The 22,238-nt window shown below is 40.3% G+C and overlaps 2 protein-coding genes across 2 annotated transcripts; both read left to right on the top strand.

Annotated features, from left to right (window-relative positions):
* Positions 1-1,012: 1,012 nt before the first annotated feature.
* On the top strand, positions 1,013-6,381 carry LOC306779619 (potassium channel subfamily K member 13; the record flags this gene model as incomplete). Its single annotated transcript, XM_079271587.1, has 3 exons — positions 1,013-1,349; positions 5,434-6,179; positions 6,361-6,381. 3 exons carry the CDS (start codon positions 1,013-1,015, stop codon positions 6,379-6,381), a joined length of 1,104 nt encoding a protein of 367 aa, XP_079127713.1.
* Positions 6,382-8,659: 2,278 nt separating this feature from the next.
* Positions 8,660-15,802, top strand: calm3a (calmodulin 3a (phosphorylase kinase, delta)). Its single transcript, XM_079272514.1, has 6 exons — positions 8,660-8,899; positions 12,095-12,125; positions 12,524-12,667; positions 13,185-13,291; positions 13,799-13,934; positions 14,133-15,802. Exons 1-6 carry the CDS (start codon positions 8,897-8,899, stop codon positions 14,159-14,161), a joined length of 450 nt encoding a protein of 149 aa, XP_079128640.1. The 5' UTR covers positions 8,660-8,896; the 3' UTR covers positions 14,162-15,802.
* Positions 15,803-22,238: the final 6,436 nt, after the last annotated feature.

Below are 22,238 nucleotides of genomic sequence, written 5' to 3'. Positions count from 1 at the left end.
TTCTTCATGAAACACATGTTTATGTTGCAGACATTTATTCAGACATTCCAGTCTGAATAAATGAGGTCCTACTGTTGTGAGGGTTTAAAGTTTTATTTCATGCATTAAGTGTCTGTGAGATGGGGTTTGAGGATTTCTCCCTGTGTCCAGAAGTTGTAGCCTTAACACTGTACAAGAGAAAATACCAGACATTTGGCAGCAGTTATGGAAACACTGAAATGCTTAACATGCCATTATGTAACCACAACCACTTTGTGTTGGTTTTTGCCAACTGACTTTTTTTATTATCAATAAACTAAATCCTTTCAAATGTGACATTTGCACAAGATATAAGACTGCTGACCAGTGTTTCAATAGGAACAAATTCATCAGGGACTGTTCAGTTTTGTTTAACGTGGTTTGAGGATGCTAAAAAGAAATCAGATCAACTGGACACCTTGACAGCTTCGACACAAACGCACTCTAAATATATTGTGAAATGATCTTCTCAGATAAGACATAAGAAGGATAATTTGACACAATGATGGTGAGTGTGGACCTGAAAGCACAATGATCAGTATATCTGAAACAAACTCAGCAAGTAGACACGTGTTGTCTGTTTTATGTGAAGACTAAGACAACGCGGAAGTGTATATGTTTGAGTATGTTTGTGGCTCATAAAAGGAGAGTAAAGATAGATTATTGAGTTGGTGATAAGCAGCAGCCATATACAGATCATTAAAGCCATCGTTGAAGCCACCTCCAGTTCCAGAAGCAACGAGTACCAACTCGCCTTCGGATGGGGAAACTGTTGTTGTGTAAGTAGTGTTAATTGCATAGAATGAGACAGAGTTACATGGATTAAATATATAGACAGTGTGAAGAGCAAACTAACAATTCTCTCCTCTGTAGCTCCTGTATACTGATGGCGTCAAACAACTGAGCAAATATCGTTCATCCTGATGCTGTTTCTCAGCACATGACTTTACAGCACACAAAGAAGAAACTCCATCTGCAGCCTTAACAAGAGACAATGAAGAAAGATGTATCCTGCTGCTGCCCATCCCTGAGCCCCAGCAGGGAAACTGCTTGTTTTTACCTGCTTTCCGTGCTCATTGCTCTTTACATGCTGGCTGGTGCAGCCATATTTTCCTCCTTGGAGAGACCAGCAGAGCTTAAGGCCCACCAGCTCTGGGAAACGAGGCTAAGAGACTTCAGTCATGAGCATAACATTAGTTGTGAAGAGCTGAAATCCCTATTGCGCCACTATGAAGAGGCGAGGACTGCAGGCATCCGGACAAAACAAGGCAGAGCCTTATGGGACATCACAGGTGCCTTCTACTTCGTGGGTACTGTAGTCTCCACCATTGGTGAGTCAGGATATAATACTGTTGAAAATTGGTAACATCTACTGTTTCATCTACAATCCATAATTGTAAAACAGAATACAAAATACAGTTTCAGTTCCAAGATTGTTCTGCCCAACATCATTGCTATTTTCTTCAAATCCCACACATTCATATGTGGCTTGGTTTTCATGAATGATCAGCCTGTGAACAACTTGAATCTTAACTTTGTCAATTTTACAGTTAAATGTGAAGTGCAGAATTTGAAAAGTTGATAACTTCAACAGATTATGTAAGACAAGGCCCATTACCAAGTGATGGTTGTTTTCCTTCTGATTGCTGCGGACAAAATGTTATGTCATGCAAAATGACAGATACACAGATAAAACAAAGGCCAATTGTTCAGCATGTGCTGAAACAGAGAGGACCCGTTGACAACCAATCAATACCATTTCCAAGTAACAAACACAATTTAACTAATCCTATTAGACCGGCCAAGCCATATTGATTTGGGGAGAGGGGGGTAGAGATGTTTTAACTCCACTGCAATCCATCCAAATCCATATTTCACCTGAACCTATAGAGCTAACATTACAAATTAAACCAGCCTCGTCTCTGAGAATCAATTTACAGCCTTCTAAATGTAGCCACTATCTTCAGGCACTCTCTGTCACTGTGGAAACTGAGGAACAGACGACACTCAGCCTGGATCAATTTCCTTTGTACAACAACTTCCATATTTACCGACTGCAATCATCTCATGATGTAACCGATGGGATTTGTGACAGACTTTCTGGCGTTTTTCGTTCCTTCCCCAAGATCAAACACATAACATTTATGACCCATGGTTATGACTCCCACATTTGTATTCCCTCACTAAAGAGCTGCCTTTCATTCCTTCCTTCCTTTCAGCCCCCAGTCTAAAAACATATTTTTATAACTTTTTGGACTGGGGATAGGCACAACGAAACAAAACATACTGTATGTGGCTGTCCTGGCCGACCTGGACATCATTTTAGATGTTAATCACTTCCAATTATTGGTCTAAACTAAAGGGTTGATAATTGTATTTGAGTAAAGAAATGTAGCAATAAAATGTATTTATTTGATAAGTTATTTGCTTCTGTAACATTTGTAAATGAAACTCTGCGATAGTCAATTACATATCGGTGGTGCTACGGCTTTGTCGGCTGTGCTAAAAGAAGTCTAAGAATCTCCAGCTGCAGCTCTGTGTAACAGAGTGGTTACACCACATACCACATGGCCGTAATGACGCAGGTTGTACAGGGATCTTTTTCTCTTCCCCCATTTGCTGTCTCCCGCTTCAGTGCCAAAACAATCTTTGAAAAAAAACAAGTTCACAGCTATGTAATTGGCTCTGTTAGGCTGTACTGAGGGATACATGTTTTTTTATTTAACTAAATGCTTATATGGTAACATGGCCACGATAATGATGTTACTTGTTAGCAAGTATAATGTTTACCATGTTCTCTGTCTGTCTGAGCTTAGTTTGTTAGCATGCTTACATTTGCTGACTAATGCTTAACACAAAGTGCAGCTGAGGCTAATGAGATTACAGGTCAAAGACCAAAGTGTTTGACCAATCAAATTTTGACCGGATGGTGGAGCTAGAAAAAAATAGTTAACGGCTCATGTTATTACAATTTATCCTAAGGAAGGCATGAATGTAATTATAGCAATTTTCGGCAAATACCACAAATGTCAACTTCATGGTATGTAGCACTAAAAGAAAAGTCAGACTTTGTGCCAATCCATCAAGTAGATGTTGAGATATTTCTCAAGATTAGTGGAAACTTTGACCTGTGGTGCTTCAGGAAAAGTCAGAGAATCACCAAAGTCATTCGATTCAGAAGTTTGAGACCGGATGGAATGTGTGAAACCACGAGATTGGAGGAGTTGTTTGGTATGCGCCAGGAAAGGAAAAACTTGAGCAAGGAAATGAGTAACATAAGATTCTTTTCATTAATGAGTGGGATGTTAGAGTAAACCTGCTCCAAAGGCCTGTGAGTGTTTGTGTGAACGTCTTTTGACACCAAGCGTCTCAGCTGGTTTTACGATGAGAATAAATGTCCGGTTTAATTATTTTTAGATTGGCCTCGAGGGAATTTTTCTAACACTGTACAACAGCTACTTACTCGCTACTAGGGTAAAGGTCTTGACATCATCAACAGTAATAGATTTCTGTTTCCTCGGAAAATGTTGACCACATTTTAATACAATCCGGTCATTAACTTGTAAAAAACAAACCAAGGGAAGGAGGGAAGACACAACCTCCACTACAACCTCCGGTGTTTGCCGGAGGTAAGGACCTCACACAGACTCACTGCTGACCCAAAGGTCAAGTTTTAGTTCAGGGAAACTTGGAGGAAGCGTCAAAACAGCTTTGGCCAAAAATAGACTGGGCCTTTACATATTTTTATGCACAACCGTAAACATTTATTTTATCGGGAATCAGTGAAGATTTAATTTTACTCACACAAACTAAATCATATATTATGGGCCAAAAAATACCTAAATGAGTTTGCAGGGAAATAAGCAAATATGGATGTCATTTATCTTGATAATCCATTTATTTAATGTAGATTTCTGATCACTTTTTCAGTTATTTTCAATATTTCATAAACATTAACTTTTACGAGTTTTGCATTTTTGTTCCATATCTTCTCCCATCAAAATACAGGCCATTTTTATTTTTCAAATGTACACAGTTTAAACTTCGAACGTCCTAGGGCACACGTGTCAAACTCAAGGCCCGAGGGCCGAATCCGGCCCGCCACGTCATTTTATGTGGCCCGCGAATCCGGCAACAAAATAAATATATATTTTTTTCTTTTTTGGAAAATAAATTTAAAGTTGAAAAGTAAAAGTATCCCCATGGTCGAAATTATGAGATAGAAAGTTAAAATTATGAGATAGCATGTTGTCTGTGTACATTAAAACGATCACAACAGGTGGACAGGAGAGGGAACAGCCCGTAAAGCGGTTTTCCAACGATTGAAAAAGATCGACAAATAATCCCAAAATGTCCACGAAAAGGAAAATTGATGCAGAGGGAAGAAAATGTGATGAAAGATGGGAAAGCGAATACATGTTTGTGCTTCAAGGAGAACAACGGGTCTGTCTTCTGTGTTATGAGGCGTGTCGGTGATGAAGGACACAATTCACGTCGGCATTTTGACACCAAACACGGAGATAAATTTAGCCTCCAAGAAAAACATCAAATTGTCCAAGAATTAAAAGGCAGACTGCAATCACAGCAGAATCTATTTACACAGCTACAGCCCAGTGCATGCTGAAGGTATGTGAGCAGAGCTCCGACCAGATACAGACTTTTACAAATGTCAGTTTGTGAAGAAACACCATCGCAGACCGAGTTCATGAACTAGCAGCAATCTAACAACACAGCTAGCTAAGAGACGAGCAGGTACTCGTCTTCTTCATTATCTGTTGATGAAAGCACAGACAACACGGATACATCATCTATCCATGTTCATCAGACTTGACTCTCAGTGAGCAGCTCTTGGATGTAGCTGCCATGCACAGGACGACGACAGGGAGGAACATTAGTGATGCAGAGAGGTGACACAAACAGCTTTGAACAAAGTTAATGTAATAACTTGTGTTTGATATTTGTCTTTGTTATTTTCTTTAATAGTTTGATCTTTGATAGAGTCATGTGGGTTTCTTAACCCTAAATTAAAATGATTTATGTTATAATAACAGAAATGTGCTTAAATATCATTTTTCATTTATATAACTGCATGTACAATATGTTTACACTTGAATGAACAATAATCAAATGCAGAGAGAGTTATTGAACAATATGTTAGGAGAAGTTACAGTTATACATTCTTAGAGTTACAACCGGCCCTTTGAGGGCGACCGTGATGCTGATGTGGCCCAGAGTGAAAATGAGTTTGACACCCCTGTCCTAGGGCATACAAGGGTATGTTGACTTGTCATACTTTCTCAGCAATTGTTTAACACAAGACATTTCCAGTGACACAATCCTCTGTGAAAAGACACCAATGTTATGATAGCGTGTGCAATCACAGATGAGACCTTTAACCTTCATTGTTTCTCTTAGGGTTTGGAGTGACGGCCCCTTCCACTGTGACAGGGAAGGTCTTGCTTGTTTTCTATGGGCTGCTGGGCTGCTCAGCTGCCATACTCTTCTTCAATCTCTTCCTGGAGAGAGTCATAACATTGCTGAGCTTGCTGATATTCTGGTGCCACAGAAGAACTGGACACAGCGGACTGGAGGGCCGAGCCAGTGAAGACAACAACAATGAAGGATGGAAACCATCTGTATACCAAGTCACACTCATCCTTTTTGTTGTTGTCCTGCTGGTTGCATGTGGGGCTGCATCTCTCTATTCAACCATGGAGGGCTGGACTTACATGGAGTCCCTCTACTTCTGCTTTGTGGCGTTCAGCACGGTGGGCTTTGGGGACTTTGTTAGTGGCCAGCGAGAGCACCACGAGAACACCTGGGCGTACCAGGTTGCAAATTGTCTCCTGATGCTCTTGGGAGTGTGCTGCACTTATTCCCTCTTTAACACCATCTCTGTGATCATCAAACAGGGGCTGAACTGGATGCTTGGAACAATGGCTTGGATGTGTAGCTGTATCCGCCACTATAGGCTGCAACTCAGACCACTGTTCAAACTCTGTTCTTCTGACTCTGAGCCACCTATATGCTATTGTGAAGATGACACTCTGCATAGACACCAGGTACAAGCAGTTTTCAGTTCATGCCACTGTATGATGTGGCACTCCTTTGTTCCAAATGCTATTGGAAAATGCCTTTGTGATGAGGCACAGGTAGAGACGGTGTGCCACAGAGAGATAGAGCAGGACATTAGTTCATATGAAAGGAATGTAATGTATGCTAGACCACTGCCTACCTGGCAAAATTAAATGATTTCTGAACACATAATAACAAACACAGCAATATCTGTACCTCTATTTAGTAATCAAAGGGTTAAAATGCTGTTAATGTTGTCTGTCTCAGATGACTGAGTTACTGCTGTGAAAACGTGTAAAAATCATCTACCACACATTTGGTTGTTGGTGCGTTTATGCTTGAATTAAACTAAACCAAGACACAGAATTGAAGAAGTCATCAGAAAGTTTCAAAACATACCAGTTAAATAATTGTGTCCATAAGTATTTGTGTACAAGATTAGAAATGACACAACCCTTTGGAGATCATGTGGAGAAGTGAAATTTGGAGGACAACACACCAGCGACGCTGACACGGTGGGGAACTGTTTGTCAAGAAACCCATTATCCAACCTACGTATAAGATTTACACATAAAATATTGAATTAGAAGTTTCTCAGCAAGTTGAATGTCGCTGGGTAGCACTAGATCCACCTGCGTCACCACTTATAGCTTTTAACAACATATTTCTCGGCATTTGGAACGTGGAAAATGATCCTGCACAGGATTCTCATCCTCGTGATCGGGTGATGACTAGTCATCGACACAGTCTGCAGCTGTGTAAGAAAAAAACAAAAGACTTAAAAATCAGCCAAAGCTTTGCACTGATGACAGAGCTCACAAAAACATGTTTGTTACCCTCCATTTGTTGCTGTACCTCATTATTCTGCAACTCATATCTGATGCAGTGTGGCGTCACTGTGGGCCCTCTGGCTGACCTTCCGATGATGTAATTGTTCCGGTGAAATCATATCTATCGATCTGCAGTTTACACCTGCTGGAGACACGACAAGCTGAGTGTTGTTTGTGGTCTGAGGGAATGACGCAGGCAGCTAGTGATTAAAATGATTGAATTGGGGTTTCCCGCAATTATCCATTTGTTGCTGTTCCTCAGCATTCTCCAACTCATTTCTGATGCAATGTGGTGTCACTGTCAGCTTTGGGTGCTAGGAAAGCAATACCAGAGCACTGTCTCCCTCTGCTGGAGTGGCTTTTTAACTCACATGAAAAAACTAGTCACTGTAGTGCAGGACAGTAAACCTGTTCAAATAAAATATCTTGTTCAAATTGTACAAAGGCCTTTGCACAGACATTCATCAGGTTGTCATCATGGCAATGTTTGTGTGTTTAAATAGAACATTGTTACTGGTCCAAGAGATTACCCGATCTTCATATAAACTTGATATAAAAACACTGCATTGCTGGATGCCAATGCTAATTTAATAACCGTAACAATAATAACCATCCAATTATTATCTATCATCATCATTATTGTAATATTAAATAACTGTACTGAAATGTATATCATTTAAAATAGTTTTTTAAGTAAGTAAGTGAGTAAGCAATGATTCAAGTTTTTAGTAGGTGCTTTTAAACCTTAATTGATGTTCCTGCCCTTGGATCCAGAGGCATAAATTCCACAGTTTAGGTAAGAGAACTAACTGAAGATAGCAGCTTCAGTAAAGTTGGGTGAGGTCATCAGGATCGACAACAGTCTACAGTGGATCTGCATCATCTGCATATCAATGAAAGTTAATACTGTGCTGACCACGAGAAGTCAACATATGATGGATGACAAGTAGTGCGCCCAGTGCCACGTTACATCAACTAACTAACTAACTAACTAACATCAACTCTTTCTGAATATATGAATATGCAAGTATTGTTAATTTCTAAAATGTAAGGTCTGAACACAAGATGTCTCCTAGTTCACTGAAAAGTCTATTCTCTGTGCATGTGACCTGGAGTTTTCAAGTTTCCACGTCACTCTTGTGTTTGTTGCATATTCAACCATGGTCTGTGTGAGATTTTAAAGTCACAGTTGGACCACTTCAAGAGTATAGATACAACTTTATTGGTTAAATCATCAGTCAAAAATATTAAGAGCTGCGATGAAAATATCTGGTTCTTTGGTAAATAGTCAAAGGTACAAATTTCAGGGGAGAAATGAACTTTGACTCCCAGGGAGAGCTGCCAGCCAGACATGCTGAGATTTCTGAGATTTGTGAAAAGACAGAAATAGTTTACGAGAATTGCATTAACAGAGTAACAGTAAGGACACTGTTGAAATAAATAATTGAAATTGGAATACATACAAGTGAAAAACACTTCCGGAACGAGGGGCCTCTATAGCAACTCTATAATCCGCACTGTCCCTTCTCAGGCAAGGTGGTGTGATTGTATCTTTGCGCACTTTGTTTAAATAGAGCAACAGATATTGTGGTTTTGCGCTGTGTTGTGTGTCAAATGGACATTCAGTTATGCGTAGTATAATATGTTTTGCAATTAAAACACATTCATATGATCAGTGTTTAATGTTTAGCATGCATTGAGAGGGAGGACCAAAGATGTAACGTTACAGGCGGAGGGATACAGTGCTGAAACAGAGCCATAGCCCACCGGTGTCGCTGGATTGAGGTTTCCTGGCCACTCTGGTGCAACACAGGGATACAGATTCTCCACAGATTTCCCGAGACATATACTGTAATAACGTTTGATATAATTTAAGTACTTTATCAGAATATCTGCCGTCCAAGCAAGGTCGAAACAAAACCGTACATCGGTCGTTTTGTCATCTTCACGAAGCTTGAAACGTCAACGGGACAATGGTGAGTAACGTTGGCTAGCTACTTTAGCCATGCTAGCTAACGTTAACGTTAGTTGTACAGTTTTGCGCCATCTAGTAACGTTAGCGAACTGAATCGATATTGCGTTAAATGACATCCTCCGCTACCGTTTTATAGTAACACTATAGCCCCGAGCTAACGATAGCTTTCTAGTGTCTTTACAAGCTAACGTTGGACAAATGCAGGAAACCATGCGGTGGAGGGTTACTTTACATGAGCAGTTACCGATTGTTGGTCAGTGGGTTTCTATATAACGTTAACTTACTCTGTAGTTAAACAGAGAATACACTTGTCTTTTATCTGTCATCTGCGCTGCGTAATGCAACGTTACACGTCGTGTTGCGAGAGCAAACACGCGGCCTGCTGTACTCGTGTCATATCAATCATTAAACTGGTTTTATCAAGTGTTTGTAAATACTGTGGTTTAACCTCCATGATCTAATCGAGGTTTGCATCGTTTACTTTGAGTCCCTTTGAGTGGGCGTGGTGGTGAAGGAGGCGCTCTCTAAAAATAGACCGTTCAGCGTTAACGTGATCTCGAAACATGTCGTTAATCTTCCAAGACCGATATCAAAACTCTTGCTACCAACCATTTTGACATTCCACATAACAAGTGGCTGCAACACGGGTAGTACAGCACCTCTTGCAGGCACACCAGCAGTGCGCTTTGAATGCAGTGTGACATGCGCAACAAGCGAAAAAAAGGTTGTAATCGCCACCAATTGCTATTACATAAACTCACGGGTAGTAGTTTGCTGCTCACCGCTTGCAAAACATATTTTTTTGTCATAATGCATAGAGATCACGAAGGTTATGTTGCAACATTTTGGGCTACGTCTTCTCACAACACCACCATGACAGCATCTCCTCCGTTACGTATTGCGCCATAACGTTGAACCGCATTCTGCTCCTGCTGAATGATCCTCTTCTCCACCCCTCCTTCCGAGCCTCCCTTCCCCCCGCATTGAACCAAACCATGCTTGGTGCAGTAAGCTGTCAGGACCCGCAGTGCACCCTCCAAAATATTCCCCTTTTTGGAGGGTGCATTGCGGATATATATGCTCAGTGAAAGAACAGACACGCGATCTGTGATAGAAGTTACGGAAACTACAATATCCTACGATCACATGCTTGTCTGTTTGATTATTTTAAATCACCGGCAGCCTTTGCAGTTGTCTTTACTTGACATTAGAAAGGGAACATGGTCTCTTGTTTACCGATGAGTTGAAAAGCAGCACTACTGTTTTGCTTTTGCACCACTTTTCACAGCACTCCTTAAATCCTCTCACACTCAACGGTGTGCCATGGTCGGTCTGATCCAGACGCTGCTTGCTTCAGCACCACTGAATTGCTTGGCATTGGATGGCGTGAACGCTCTGCAGTCTGTCTTTTTAACCCCCCTCCCCAACCAACGCGGTGACTCATTGAATTTGACTCGAAGAAGAACACGTGGCGTTACCACCACTTGGAGCTACAGACATGTTAGCTTTACTTCTCCTTGGTTTTAAAAAAAGCAAGGGATTGTTTGAAACTTATTTATTCTTGTGTATCTGGTGCGAGAACAAATGGACAATGGAAACAAGATTATTGTTTATTTCATTGATTGGCTCTGTAACTATATGGGTTCAAGTGATTAAATTTCAACTTTTGATTGTCCTCTCATGAATGATCCCTTAGTCGGTGCGATATTATTGTAGACTTATAGGTTTTATTGAATGCCACAGTTATTGTTGTGTGTGTGATCATGCCAGTTGTTTCCAAGTCATCTGATAATCACTTCCTGACAATAAAAAGGACTAAACACAGACACAAAGCAGCAACCACTGTAAAGCAACAGTTGCCACAGGGGTTGGTCTATAATGATAGAAACGAGCCTCTCGTCTGTTCAGTGAGAAAAAAAAAGATACGAGGTGGTTGGTTATGGTGATATTCAGTGTGCTACATTGGCGACCCTGTTCGTGTCTCACTAATTATAGCAGGCGTGTGTATTTCGGGCGGTGGAGTATTTATACCCGTCCCTCATTGCACTTTCTCAGCCTGAAGTGGGCATGTTGACTGACTTAGAGAGGCCCGGTAAGACCTAAAGAGGACGGCAGAGTGACTTATCCGAGGAAGTTTAAAAATCTGTTGCGTGTATGCAAAAGTAAAACCAATCATAAGAGCAGCAGGTTTGGATAACATCGTCACACTGATCTCAGCATTGTGGGTTTGTGTTAAATAGCAATGCGTGTTTCTCATTGATAAAAAACATGTTAACTGACTATCTAAAGACTACTTCCAAATCTGGTATTTTATGAAATATCATCTTTCAAAGAGAAAAAGGCCCATTCATTAATGTCTCATTTATTAAGCACCGTCCTAATAAAGGGCAGTGTTTTCATTGCCTTGCATGTTTAAGGATAGTCTTTAGCTCCTTAGGCCCAGCTGTGAGATGATGTCTGTGCGTTTGCACAGATCTGTGTATGTTAAGTATGTATGTATGTTAAGTGTATGATAAGTTTGCTCTGCTGCAGCTGCTCCTCGTTAGGCCTGCCCAAAGCTTTCATCTCTTTCATCATTGTACTGTGATTTTAAAATCAGATCCACCCAAAATGAATCTCTTTAGGATCAACCACTCGCCCACTGAAGACGTAAAAGGTGACTGTTAAAAGTCTGTAGTTTCCCTCCTCACAAAGAACAGCAGGTGTGGCAGCTGTGCTGTGCAATGTTGGAAAAGAAAGAAATGGACAAGTAGCAACTTACTTACTCCTGTAGCTGAATCCATTTAGTTTGGGATATTATCTTATCTGTTATTTAGGATTTAGCTTCTAATCGTGACAGAACACTACATTAAACACAAATCCTGAACATTTGAAACACCCACCCATAACATATCCTGTTCGGGAGCTTTATGGTTTTCGAGGAACTAGACTGGAGTACTGGATTGAAACTATTTTCTGTTGGCAATCTATATTTTGTCTAGTTTTATATCCGTTTGTCCTCTCCTAATATATAAAATAAACGTGCCTTCAATTTCAACTAACCAACTCAATTTAACATTTGACTGCTTTTTAAAAAACATACATCATTCTACAGAGCTAAAAACATTCAAATGATGAAATATACGTTTATCATTAACATATTATTTTCATGATTGAATATCCGTGTTTAATCAATGTCTTGTTCTTTTGTTAACAGGCTGATCAGCTGACCGAGGAGCAGATTGCTGGTGAGGGCATGTTTGGTTTGTTTTGGGTTTAGCTCCCTAATTCTCCACCAAACCCGAGGAGCTAGAGTCTCTCAAGAGGTTTCAGTAACCAGAGGTCTGTTAAGATTAGTTGGTGGCATGTCTAAAATTCAAATATGACGGGTTTTGAGTCACAGGATGAAACGTCCCATTGAAAGCTCACATATGCACATACATTTTAGATATTTTGCAACAGATGCACCAGTCCAGCGCCCCCTCATGTTTAGTTCCTTCCTAGCATTGAGTTAGTCACGCACAGACCCTGTTTATGCTTAGCGTGTGTTTTCTATTCAGACTGCTTGGAAGACTTGAAAGTGAAGGGTCTTTGTCGGCATGAATGCCCGTGGCAAACTAACGGTGTTATTTCTGTAAATGCACAGAGTTCAAGGAGGCGTTCTCGCTGTTTGACAAGGACGGTGACGGTACAATCACTACCAAGGAGCTGGGCACTGTGATGCGCTCCCTGGGACAGAACCCCACCGAGGCTGAGCTGCAGGACATGATCAATGAGGTGGACGCTGATGGTGAGGATCAAACGCACAAGAAAAATTACACTCGTTGAAACTTAGAATTACTAAAGTTTTAAAGGTAATCTTCATGTTAAGTGTTCCTCTAGCCTTCAAAAAAACTACTGGGAAGTTTCACCTGTATACTGTGGAGATATTTAGTTTATCAACTGAAGCACTTTGCTTTAAATGACCATTTATATTTCCACTGGTGACTGTAATTGTCTAGCAGATTATCCCACCCTGTTACCTCTGTGATATGCCAGAATCTTACTCCTATATCCTTTAAACACATTTTATACACGTATACCGGGTGCTGAGATGAGCTAAGCATGTGTCGGTAGTATCCCCAGTCTACATGCATCGGTTCTACTCTCGACGGAATACAATCTGTTTTGGAAGTTCATTCAAATGTATTTCCTTTATGTTTTGTGTCATTGAAAGTGTTAAGTGTTTTTGGATTGATATGCTCAGGTTTTGTGTGACCGAAGTCACACATCCACTCTGACCTCATTCTGCTTGTATCGCTGTGTAGGCAATGGTACAATTGACTTTCCTGAGTTCCTCACCATGATGGCCAGGAAGATGAAGGATACAGACAGCGAGGAGGAGATCAGAGAAGCCTTCAGAGTCTTTGACAAGGTATGTTAAGACTCAACAGACCGCCAATAACTAGCAGCGCTCAACAAAACGAGGAACTCTGTTTTTTTGCCGCAGATTTTTTATAGCCGTTGTATCCTTGTGATTGCGAGAAAAGACAAACAAGTTAAATTCCCTTCATGTGATATATTCCAGTATGTTTAGAGAGAGATTTGTGCATGATGGTATGTTTTCCTTTGACCAGCACTCTGGTCCATTCGAAGGCTTTTCATTGGTGTCTCTCTGCTAGCTCAACGATAATCATTAGCATGCAGATGTTTAGCATTGAGCTCTAAGTACAGGTGAGGCTAAAGAAGTACAGTTCACATGAATGTAACTGGCCTCAGAGTTGGTAAAGAACAGTGAAAAACTCTTAGATAATGAAGTTATACTGACCTAGAACATCACAGTAGGACACTGGAACCTTCTTCAGTGGTATTCAGCGTTTAGCTGCTCTATAACGTGATAAATAGATACAATAACAATAGTTCCTCTGTTGGTCATTGGCAGGATGGTAACGGCTACATCAGTGCAGCAGAGTTACGGCACGTCATGACCAACCTGGGGGAGAAGCTCACCGATGAGGAGGTGGACGAAATGATCCGCGAGGCTGACATTGATGGCGATGGTCAGGTCAACTATGAGGGTGAGACGCTCTTTATGGTTATTTCCTTCCTGAAGAGGTGTGATGTTACGTCATCTTATTGGAACGAGGAACACATTTATTGTTGTTACTAAGATTTCAGTTGCAACATAACCTTTATGATCATTTTAACAATTTCTAGTAACAAAACGTCCCTTTTAGCATCTGTCGTTAAAGCATTGTCTTCTGTTGTATTCACAGAGTTTGTCCAGATGATGACTGCCAAGTGAAGAAAACAACACATTTCTCTCAACGTTGCTTGTCCTCCTGAGATCACTGTTTTTAAGAACCACAAAAAAAAAAGATCAATTATCAGACGATAAACCAACTTCCCCCCCCCCCCCCCCCCCCCAAAGAAATCACTATAAAATCAAACAATTTGCACTTAAGTACATCCAAATACTTCTACGGTATCTGTTTAGCAATCACCAACAGAATAATCCCGAGAGAAGTGAATGGACCTTTAAGAGGGCCTGTACTTCAGACCAAGTTTCTGCTGAGTCACCCAGCTCCTGATTAATTTAGAGGAAAGAGCAACACTGAAGACGCGGAGGGATTGGAGCCCTCGCCACAGTTGGTATAGAGACGTTGGCTATTTCATTCTTTCCAATATTTAACAAAGAACTCTAAATACTGAATTGAGTACTCTTCTTGCATGCACCCTTTCTGTTGGCGGTCTCTTGTCCCAACAAGGAGGCTCTGATCAGAAGTAGCAGTCAGACTGTGTACACACTGGAGGTATATACATGACTATATAGCTATATATCTGTAACATTTGTGTCACTATTGGTTATTGCAAGAGCAACTAGTTGCGGTGTAGGGTGTTGGCTGGTGCTCGGTTGCAGTCCTTGAAGAGTTCAGAGAGCGAGAGACTGGAAAGTGCAACCGGTGTTGTCCTCTCGGGGGTGACGTGTTGTCTGGTTTTGAGTCGTGGGCTTTAACAGCGTGCCTGCAGCACTGATTGGAGACGCTAGTGTCTGATATTGCTTCAGGAGGATTATTGTGAAGACAACACTTGCACTGGACTGCAGTTAATATATTTGTTCTGCAATGTTCAGACATCCTGTTGATACAATATTGATGTTATAAATGTGTTCCTCAAATAATAATGTATTAATAACAAACTTGGTCACCAAATATATCCATATATATATATATATATATTAGTGTATTGTAAAACGTGTTGTAGTAAATTATCTGTGACATGTTTTTCCTTTTGGTTTTGAAATGTGCCATAATACTCTAAAACACCTCCACCTTCTTGCAAGACTCGTAATTCATTCGAATAAAATGCATCAACTTAATATAATAGCGTATAAAAGTACATGCAGTTAAACATATTTGCACTTTGGTATAAACCATGTGGATATATAAAAAAAAAAAAAAGAGAGGTTATGTTGTAAAAGAAAACAAAACTAAATGTTGCTGCTGCTGTAACAACTCATTTGTTGTCCTTGTTTGTGTCTGATCTTTGATTAGTCCAGTGATTCAATCTTCAATCTGCTTGCTGTTTTACTGAACTAAATACATATACTGTATATTCACAGAAACTGGTGGTGGGGGTGATTGTGTTTAATTTGGGCTGTTCGAGTGGGACTTCCAAGATTAGCGATGAAACGGAGTTGTAGCAAAGAATTCAGCTTTAGAGGTGAGATGGGTTAGGGTTTTTTTTTTTAATTTAAGGAGCTGGTTAGCTGAGGCGTCTTTTGATTTCCTCAAAGCATGACACTTAAAAACTGCTCTGCTTGAGGCGTTGAAATCGGTTAACTTTTGATCCGGACGTCGGGGAAGCGAATGGACTGTTGAAGGTATCTCAAAAATGTAAAGATGTGATATATTTTACATAAATCAATAAACTGAGCTTTACTTCACCTGCATTTCACTGTCATCTCTAATCTAACGTGAATCTCTGACACGCATCCTGTTTCAATTGGTTTGAAGACAATGGTGTTCACAAATGCCACTCTTCAGTATTGAACTATATCCTTTTCCCTGCCAGTGAAGGAACACGAATCCCATCCCGGCAGTCTCATGTTGGGACGGGGCAAGTCCCTCTAGTTCTTAACCGGAGAAGCATCTCGGACGCAGGCTATATTTAGTGGCTCATGAGGTAGCTATACTGGAGCCTGTGGTAATCCAGGTCAGCTTTAGGGTCGTGACCCGTCACCCACACAAAGGGGCCCTCGCCTTGTGGCTGACGGGCAACTCCCTCCGCCAATGGAATGAGGCGATATCTGGGGCAGGTAAATGTGAATGGATGTGCGTTGACATGCTAATCGTTTGGTTAAGTAGATAAGGAAAATGAATTGTGAAACGGGAGCACATTCAGCAGGACAGTAGAACTGTAGCATCACAGGCACATGCAGGTGTGATTACCCCCCCCCCCCCCCCCCCTACGGTGAGAATTACAGATGTTCTTTAAATGTAAGGCTGGTTTCATCAGATGCACTTCAAATAAATCGTACATGTCGGGAACATCCGGTATTTGGGTGTTATAGTGGAGATATTTGGGTGTCTGTTTTATTTTACAGTAAATCTACAGCATTATCTCCATTGATGAAGAGCAGCTAAATGCATTTACTGGAATTAAGTACCGCTTGAGGTATTTGTATTTGTGAATATTTAAATTTTGTGCTACTTTAAACTATTTCAGAGGGAAATATTTCACTTTTAACTCCACTACAATTGGACATAGTTGCTATAGTTCTACAATTATACATACATGACGCTATAGATTTGATGCAATATTATAGAATGAACTACCCAACAGGATATACATGTACTTAATTACTTTCTACCACTGTTGGCACTGGTATTTTATTTTTTATTATTTTTTATTGAAAGACACGAGACAATATTAAGACAATACATTGACATAACAAGAGGATGACAAGAACAGTGGGACAAAAGCCAGCAAATATCATATAGTCAGTGTGTATGTGTGCGTGTGTGTGTGAGAATGTCCTTGAGCCTTTTGAGATGGAGGGAAAAAAATATATATATAATAATTTAAAAAACCAAACCAAAAAAAAAATGAAAAACAGGTAAGTATGTGTGCATATGGATGTTCATGTATGCATGTACGTGGGTTTCAATTGGTTGTCCGGCAAGAAAAACAAAACAGAAAACAATAGTAAAAAAATACACAAAAAAATATATATATATACACCGGTATATATACTATACATATTTCAATATTAATAGAATGGGTGGTGTCACATTTGCAGAAACATAGTAAGGGATGACCAGGTGGAATGGTGTTCTATGTATTGTATATGATGGATGAGGTTAGATTTTCCATTGAAATATATTCTGTCATTAAGTTTCTCCAGTGTGTGATGTGTGTATTATTCCTTGATTTCCAGTTCATGAGGATAGTTTTCTTGGCGATAGTTAGGGCCACAAGGAGTAATTTGCGGTTTGTTTTACTCAGATGTATTGTTGAGATGTCTCCTAGTAAGCACAGTGAAGGGGATAAAGGGACGAGGCAGCCCAGGAAGACAGACAGTGACTCACTTATTTCTTCCCAAAAGTGATTAACTGGTGTGCAGTGCCAGGTGGCGTGAACAAAGCTATCCGGGCTGTTTTGAGTGCAATGTGGACAGATATCTGACGTGAATCCCATTTGAAACATTTTTTGCCCGGTGTAATGAATTCTGTGAAGTATTTTAGACTGTATTAGTTGTAAAATGGCATTTTTAGTCATGAAGTAGATGTTATTGCAGATTTGGTTCCAGAAATCAGCATCAGGAGTGACACTGGTATCTTTAATCAAATGCCAAATATTACATCAGTGAAGGTCCAGTTAGTCAAGTTCTAGGCACCATACACACTGTGGCCCATACACATTAAATAAATCCACAAACATCATATGGCAGCAGAGGATTTGACCATAACTTCAACACTAGGTGGTGGTGTTTAAACATCCTCTAACTCTATTGCCAGTGTCTTATTTGGGACGCACAGCGAGGCTGAGACAAGAAAGAGACAATATAACTAAAAACAGCTGCATTTTCAATGAATTTTCAATAAATTCAGCTTGTTTTAATTCAGTTCTTCTTAAATACAGATATAAGACTTGTGTGTGTGATAGGGTGTCAGTGTGTGTGCATGCATGAATTGTATTGTTAGATATTAATGTGTTTGCTTGGTGGCACCACACCCACTATACATAACTGTGTACACGTGTAACCTAACCAGCCCTTAGCTTGAGAAAACCTTTCATTCTCATTATTTACCCGGGGGAGGTGGTTGTGCAGTATTATGTCAACTTTGCTCTGCTGAGTGTGTTACTATTTCGGGAATAATATGTTTCTTAAACAGTTCAACGAATGTATTCGCGCAATACTTCCCCTTCCAAAAACATTGACAACAGAATCTCCCTCTTCGTCTTACGTCTGCCGCTTTGACGTGGTTCACTATCTCGTGCTACTTTCCACCCTTTCTCACTTTGCATGTTGCCAAATGAAAATTGTCATCACATGTGCTTTTTCCTGCACACTACGTGTGTCATGCCACTTTCAAATCACATTACATCATACAATAACCACTGCACCATTGTTGGCTGTTGTTGGAGAATTAATCACCAGCTTCTACTGAAACAAACAGATACTGGTATGTTTTTAGGGTGTGTATGTTTTTTTGGCAGAAATATGTGCTTCCCTCTTAATCATCTCTCAACGCGTTGAGACGTCCAGACCAAGCACTGCTCTGCAAGACTTCTTGTTCAGACCACCATCTGCAGGTCACCAGCTGCACACGGTGGGTCACCAGCATGCAGAAAGTACCCGAGAATGTGCTTCAACACGTTTTCTCAACTAGAAGGGTGTCCGAGAGGCCACCTCATGATGTTTTACCTACAGGAGCATCCAAGAGGGCACTTTAGCTGCTGTTCTGCACCTGTGATCCATACACTGTGCTATCTTTCCTTTGTGTAGGTTTTGCCTTTGAGATGAAGACAGTATGTTAAACTCATATTTGATGGATGTGTCAGATGTGAAAACCAACATATCTATTGTGAGAACACCTAAGTCTTATCTTTAAACTTTCATTTGTTTTCAACATCCTTTTTTTTTGTTGTATTGGATAGTTGACGGAGAGAAGCAGGGTTATGACGTGCAACATAGCCGTGGTTCTGTGGTATCCATCTTAACCACTCATCAGCGGGATGCCCCCCTTCATGTATTTTCTGGACACACAACTCGGCATTCATTTGCAGCACGTACCACTGCATTAAGACCAGATGTCCATGTAATACTAGACACATTTTTACTGAACGCAAATATCTGATGAACTTGAATATGGTCATGTGACCATTTTCCATTTAATGATTTGATAAAGAAGACCAATCTGTAATCTGTATCATTTCAAGGACATCCTCAAGATGCGCTTGTTTTCTTTTCAGTCACATTCATGTGTTAAACTGTACTTAATCACACTGTCCTTTGTGCCTTTTCTGTCATTTTTGCGCCCGAATACGTTCTTTGGTAGATGACTGCTGTTAATTTGTAAAAATGTGTTGAGTTTAATTCTCTAAAATTCATGTTCAAAAAGCTCAAAAGCAGTTGAACGTCTTTTACAATAAATTTCACAAACAATTGTGTTTTCTCACAATTAACTTTCAGCTAAACGTGCGAGGCAGTGCAGCCGTCGCAGCTTGTATTGCACTACAAGGGTACAAAGGTTATGTTATTGTTGTTGTACAACAGGGTTACTCAATGAAATGCAGATTGCGGTCACATTTTGTTACACAACAAAATCCCCCAAAAAACGAAAACATATGTGGAGGGTGGAGGATGAATTAAGGAGTCTCACAGCCAGAGGAAAGAAGCTGAGACTAAAGGACGTCACGAAGAGACCTCTCCACAGAATACTAGGCTGAGAATGTCAGCATAACATTTAGTGATATCACTGAGCACGTACATGATTAGACAGCGATTAGACTGTCTCTTGTACAACATTTCAGTCATTGCTGTGTGCTATGACTGCCTGATTGTGCTGTTTGATGACTGCAGCTCACTATCGCTCAATGCAATTATGAGATTATGGATGAGTCATGGGAAACTATGAGCTTCAATCTATAGAGCAAATCAATGCTCATAGAAGAAACGATGAATTTTGAGAAAATCCTCCTGTGGCCTTCAAAGATTGGTTCTCATGACGTTATTACTCTATTAATACATTCGTGAAGTGGTTTAAAATGGGAAATTCCCAGGTCACATTCACATTTTCTAAATACACACCACAATGACTTTCTGTTTGTTTCTTGAACTGTATTACGCTGCGATGTGTGTCCAGTAACCGAAAAATCCAGTCCAAAATATCGTATTGGCTGATAAACAAATGTATTTAGTGAAAACTGCTAAACTGTAGTTTTATTTTTTTACTTTATTTTGAGTTCAGCGCCAAAATCACTCTGATGACTTTTTAAAACACATTCTGGATGCAAGAAAATATTTTAAATTTGATTTGATCTATTTAGTTTTCTCCTCAAAGCTCTCAAGCATAACACAAAGTTTGAGCAGACATATCCATGGCAACTTAGCTTCATCTGCTGATGAAGACCACAAGGTACAGTCAAAAGCTCCAGAACAAGTACCTAGACCTTGAGTTGAGTTGAGTTTTGTCAACTGCTGTTTCAAAGGTCAAGGCTCACCTATAGTTGGAAGAAGCTCAACAAACAGGAATAGGAATGCAACATCTTGACTAATTGACAGACGAGAGTAGTGCCTTTCAGTACATTAATGCACGGAGACCTGCTGCAGGCTAAATGTTGATCATATGACGGAAACCCGACAAAATCCGCAAGTGTCATTGTTTGGATTCACACCGTTATTTATGTGTTTAAAGTGATGCCACGGTCTGACAAAGAGCCAGAATGTGACGAGTTGCAATGAGAACGTGTTGGTGGGACTCTGACAGCGATGACACAACATGCTGATGATTAGAATGTGTTCTATTCAGTTTCTATTATATATAGAGCGGTGGATGACAGTGTCTGAGCTTCTAAATTGTATTAATTGTCTCATACTGGTGCAGCGAAAGAGAATGAAAAGAGAAGTGAAAATGTTTTTTTCTTTCAACACTACTCGAAAGAGGAACCACGCATTGTAACCTTTCTTCTCCCTGTCTTGAAGAGCATGGGAAGGCTGAAGTGATATTTCACTTTGGTAGAGTGTTGTCTCTTTCACTTTGTGGCAAATAATGTACATCTGCTTAAGGGTTCAGTAGAAGTAGTCTGGAATTTCTGGTCTTTCATTTTTCATTTCTATCCTTACAATGCATGATTAGAAGATTTGTAATGGCCTCAATATACTTCAAACGAACTCGACTATACCGTGTGTTTTCTACCTGCATGTGGGCTGAAGTGTTTATATTGCAAGTGCTCCAAATGTCCACGAGCAAAACCTGCCGTCATAGCCTCTTCCTGACTGCATCCCACTGTCTGCGGTATCTCTTCTTCCCAAGAATTTGGTGTCTTTGTGGTCTTGATATAATGAATTTTACAAAAAGGGCTACAAGGAAAACAATGCACTCTTTCAAAAAATATCTTCAAATCCCACAATGTTTGAATAACACCAAACAAGTTAAGTCAGTGCAGGCCTGGCTCATGTGTTGTCTACAGCATTGGGAAAGTCTGTTTCCGTGTAGATTTCCACTGTACTGTGGGTGTGTTACTTAATGCCTGTCAAATGTCTTTCACCACACTATATTTTACCACATCTGGGTGAATAGGTCATTCATAAGCAATGCACTCATTCAAAAAGTATATAGTTTAATAAAGAAAGAAATGGGTGAACTGAATAATTGTCTTACTTCACTTTGAAATCATTTTCGTATTATTCCTGTTATTTTGAAGGACTTTGCTTCAATCGAACCAGAGAAATCTGTTGTATATTAGCTCAGAGTAGCAAGAAGCATCTATGCGTACTGCTAGAAACAGTTCAATTCATGCTTTTAATGTGTTATAAACTTTTTTTAAAGGTGCACGATATGAGTTTGGGAGCATTTTGATTGCCTCTCAACGGTTCTCAACATGGCGAAGGCGAGCAAGTGTCTCACAGCTAACGGTGCCAAAAGTGAAAACAATGACGAAAGTGCTGACCGAGCTAACAGTGTTTACCTGAGGGGGGAACCAGAGGATGCTACACCTTCGCGATGATCGGGACGGCGGTATCAGCTGTAACCGCCGTATGAGTGAGTTGCAGAGCAGCGGCCGTGAAGCTCACGTGCACTTACATGTGCTAAAAGCCTGCGCAGCCGGCCTGTCTTTGAATCAATGTTAAGTCTTTTTACACTCAGGGTCAA

The sequence above is a fragment of the Melanostigma gelatinosum genome (assembly GCF_949748355.1).
Source record: "Melanostigma gelatinosum genome assembly, chromosome: 7".
In the NCBI taxonomy this organism is placed as follows: domain Eukaryota; kingdom Metazoa; phylum Chordata; class Actinopteri; order Perciformes; family Zoarcidae; genus Melanostigma; species Melanostigma gelatinosum.
Note: the sequence above shows the minus strand (reverse complement) of the source record. Positions and strands in the feature narration are given on the sequence as shown.

Bases quoted from the DNA above. Each gene is read 5' to 3' on its own strand.
- calm3a (XM_079272514.1), top strand. The intron at 12,668-13,184 runs GTGAGGATCAAA...ATCGCTGTGTAG, and splicing joins CAATGAGGTGGACGCTGATG to GCAATGGTACAATTGACTTT. The intron at 13,935-14,132 runs GTGAGACGCTCT...TTGTATTCACAG, and splicing joins TGGTCAGGTCAACTATGAGG to AGTTTGTCCAGATGATGACT.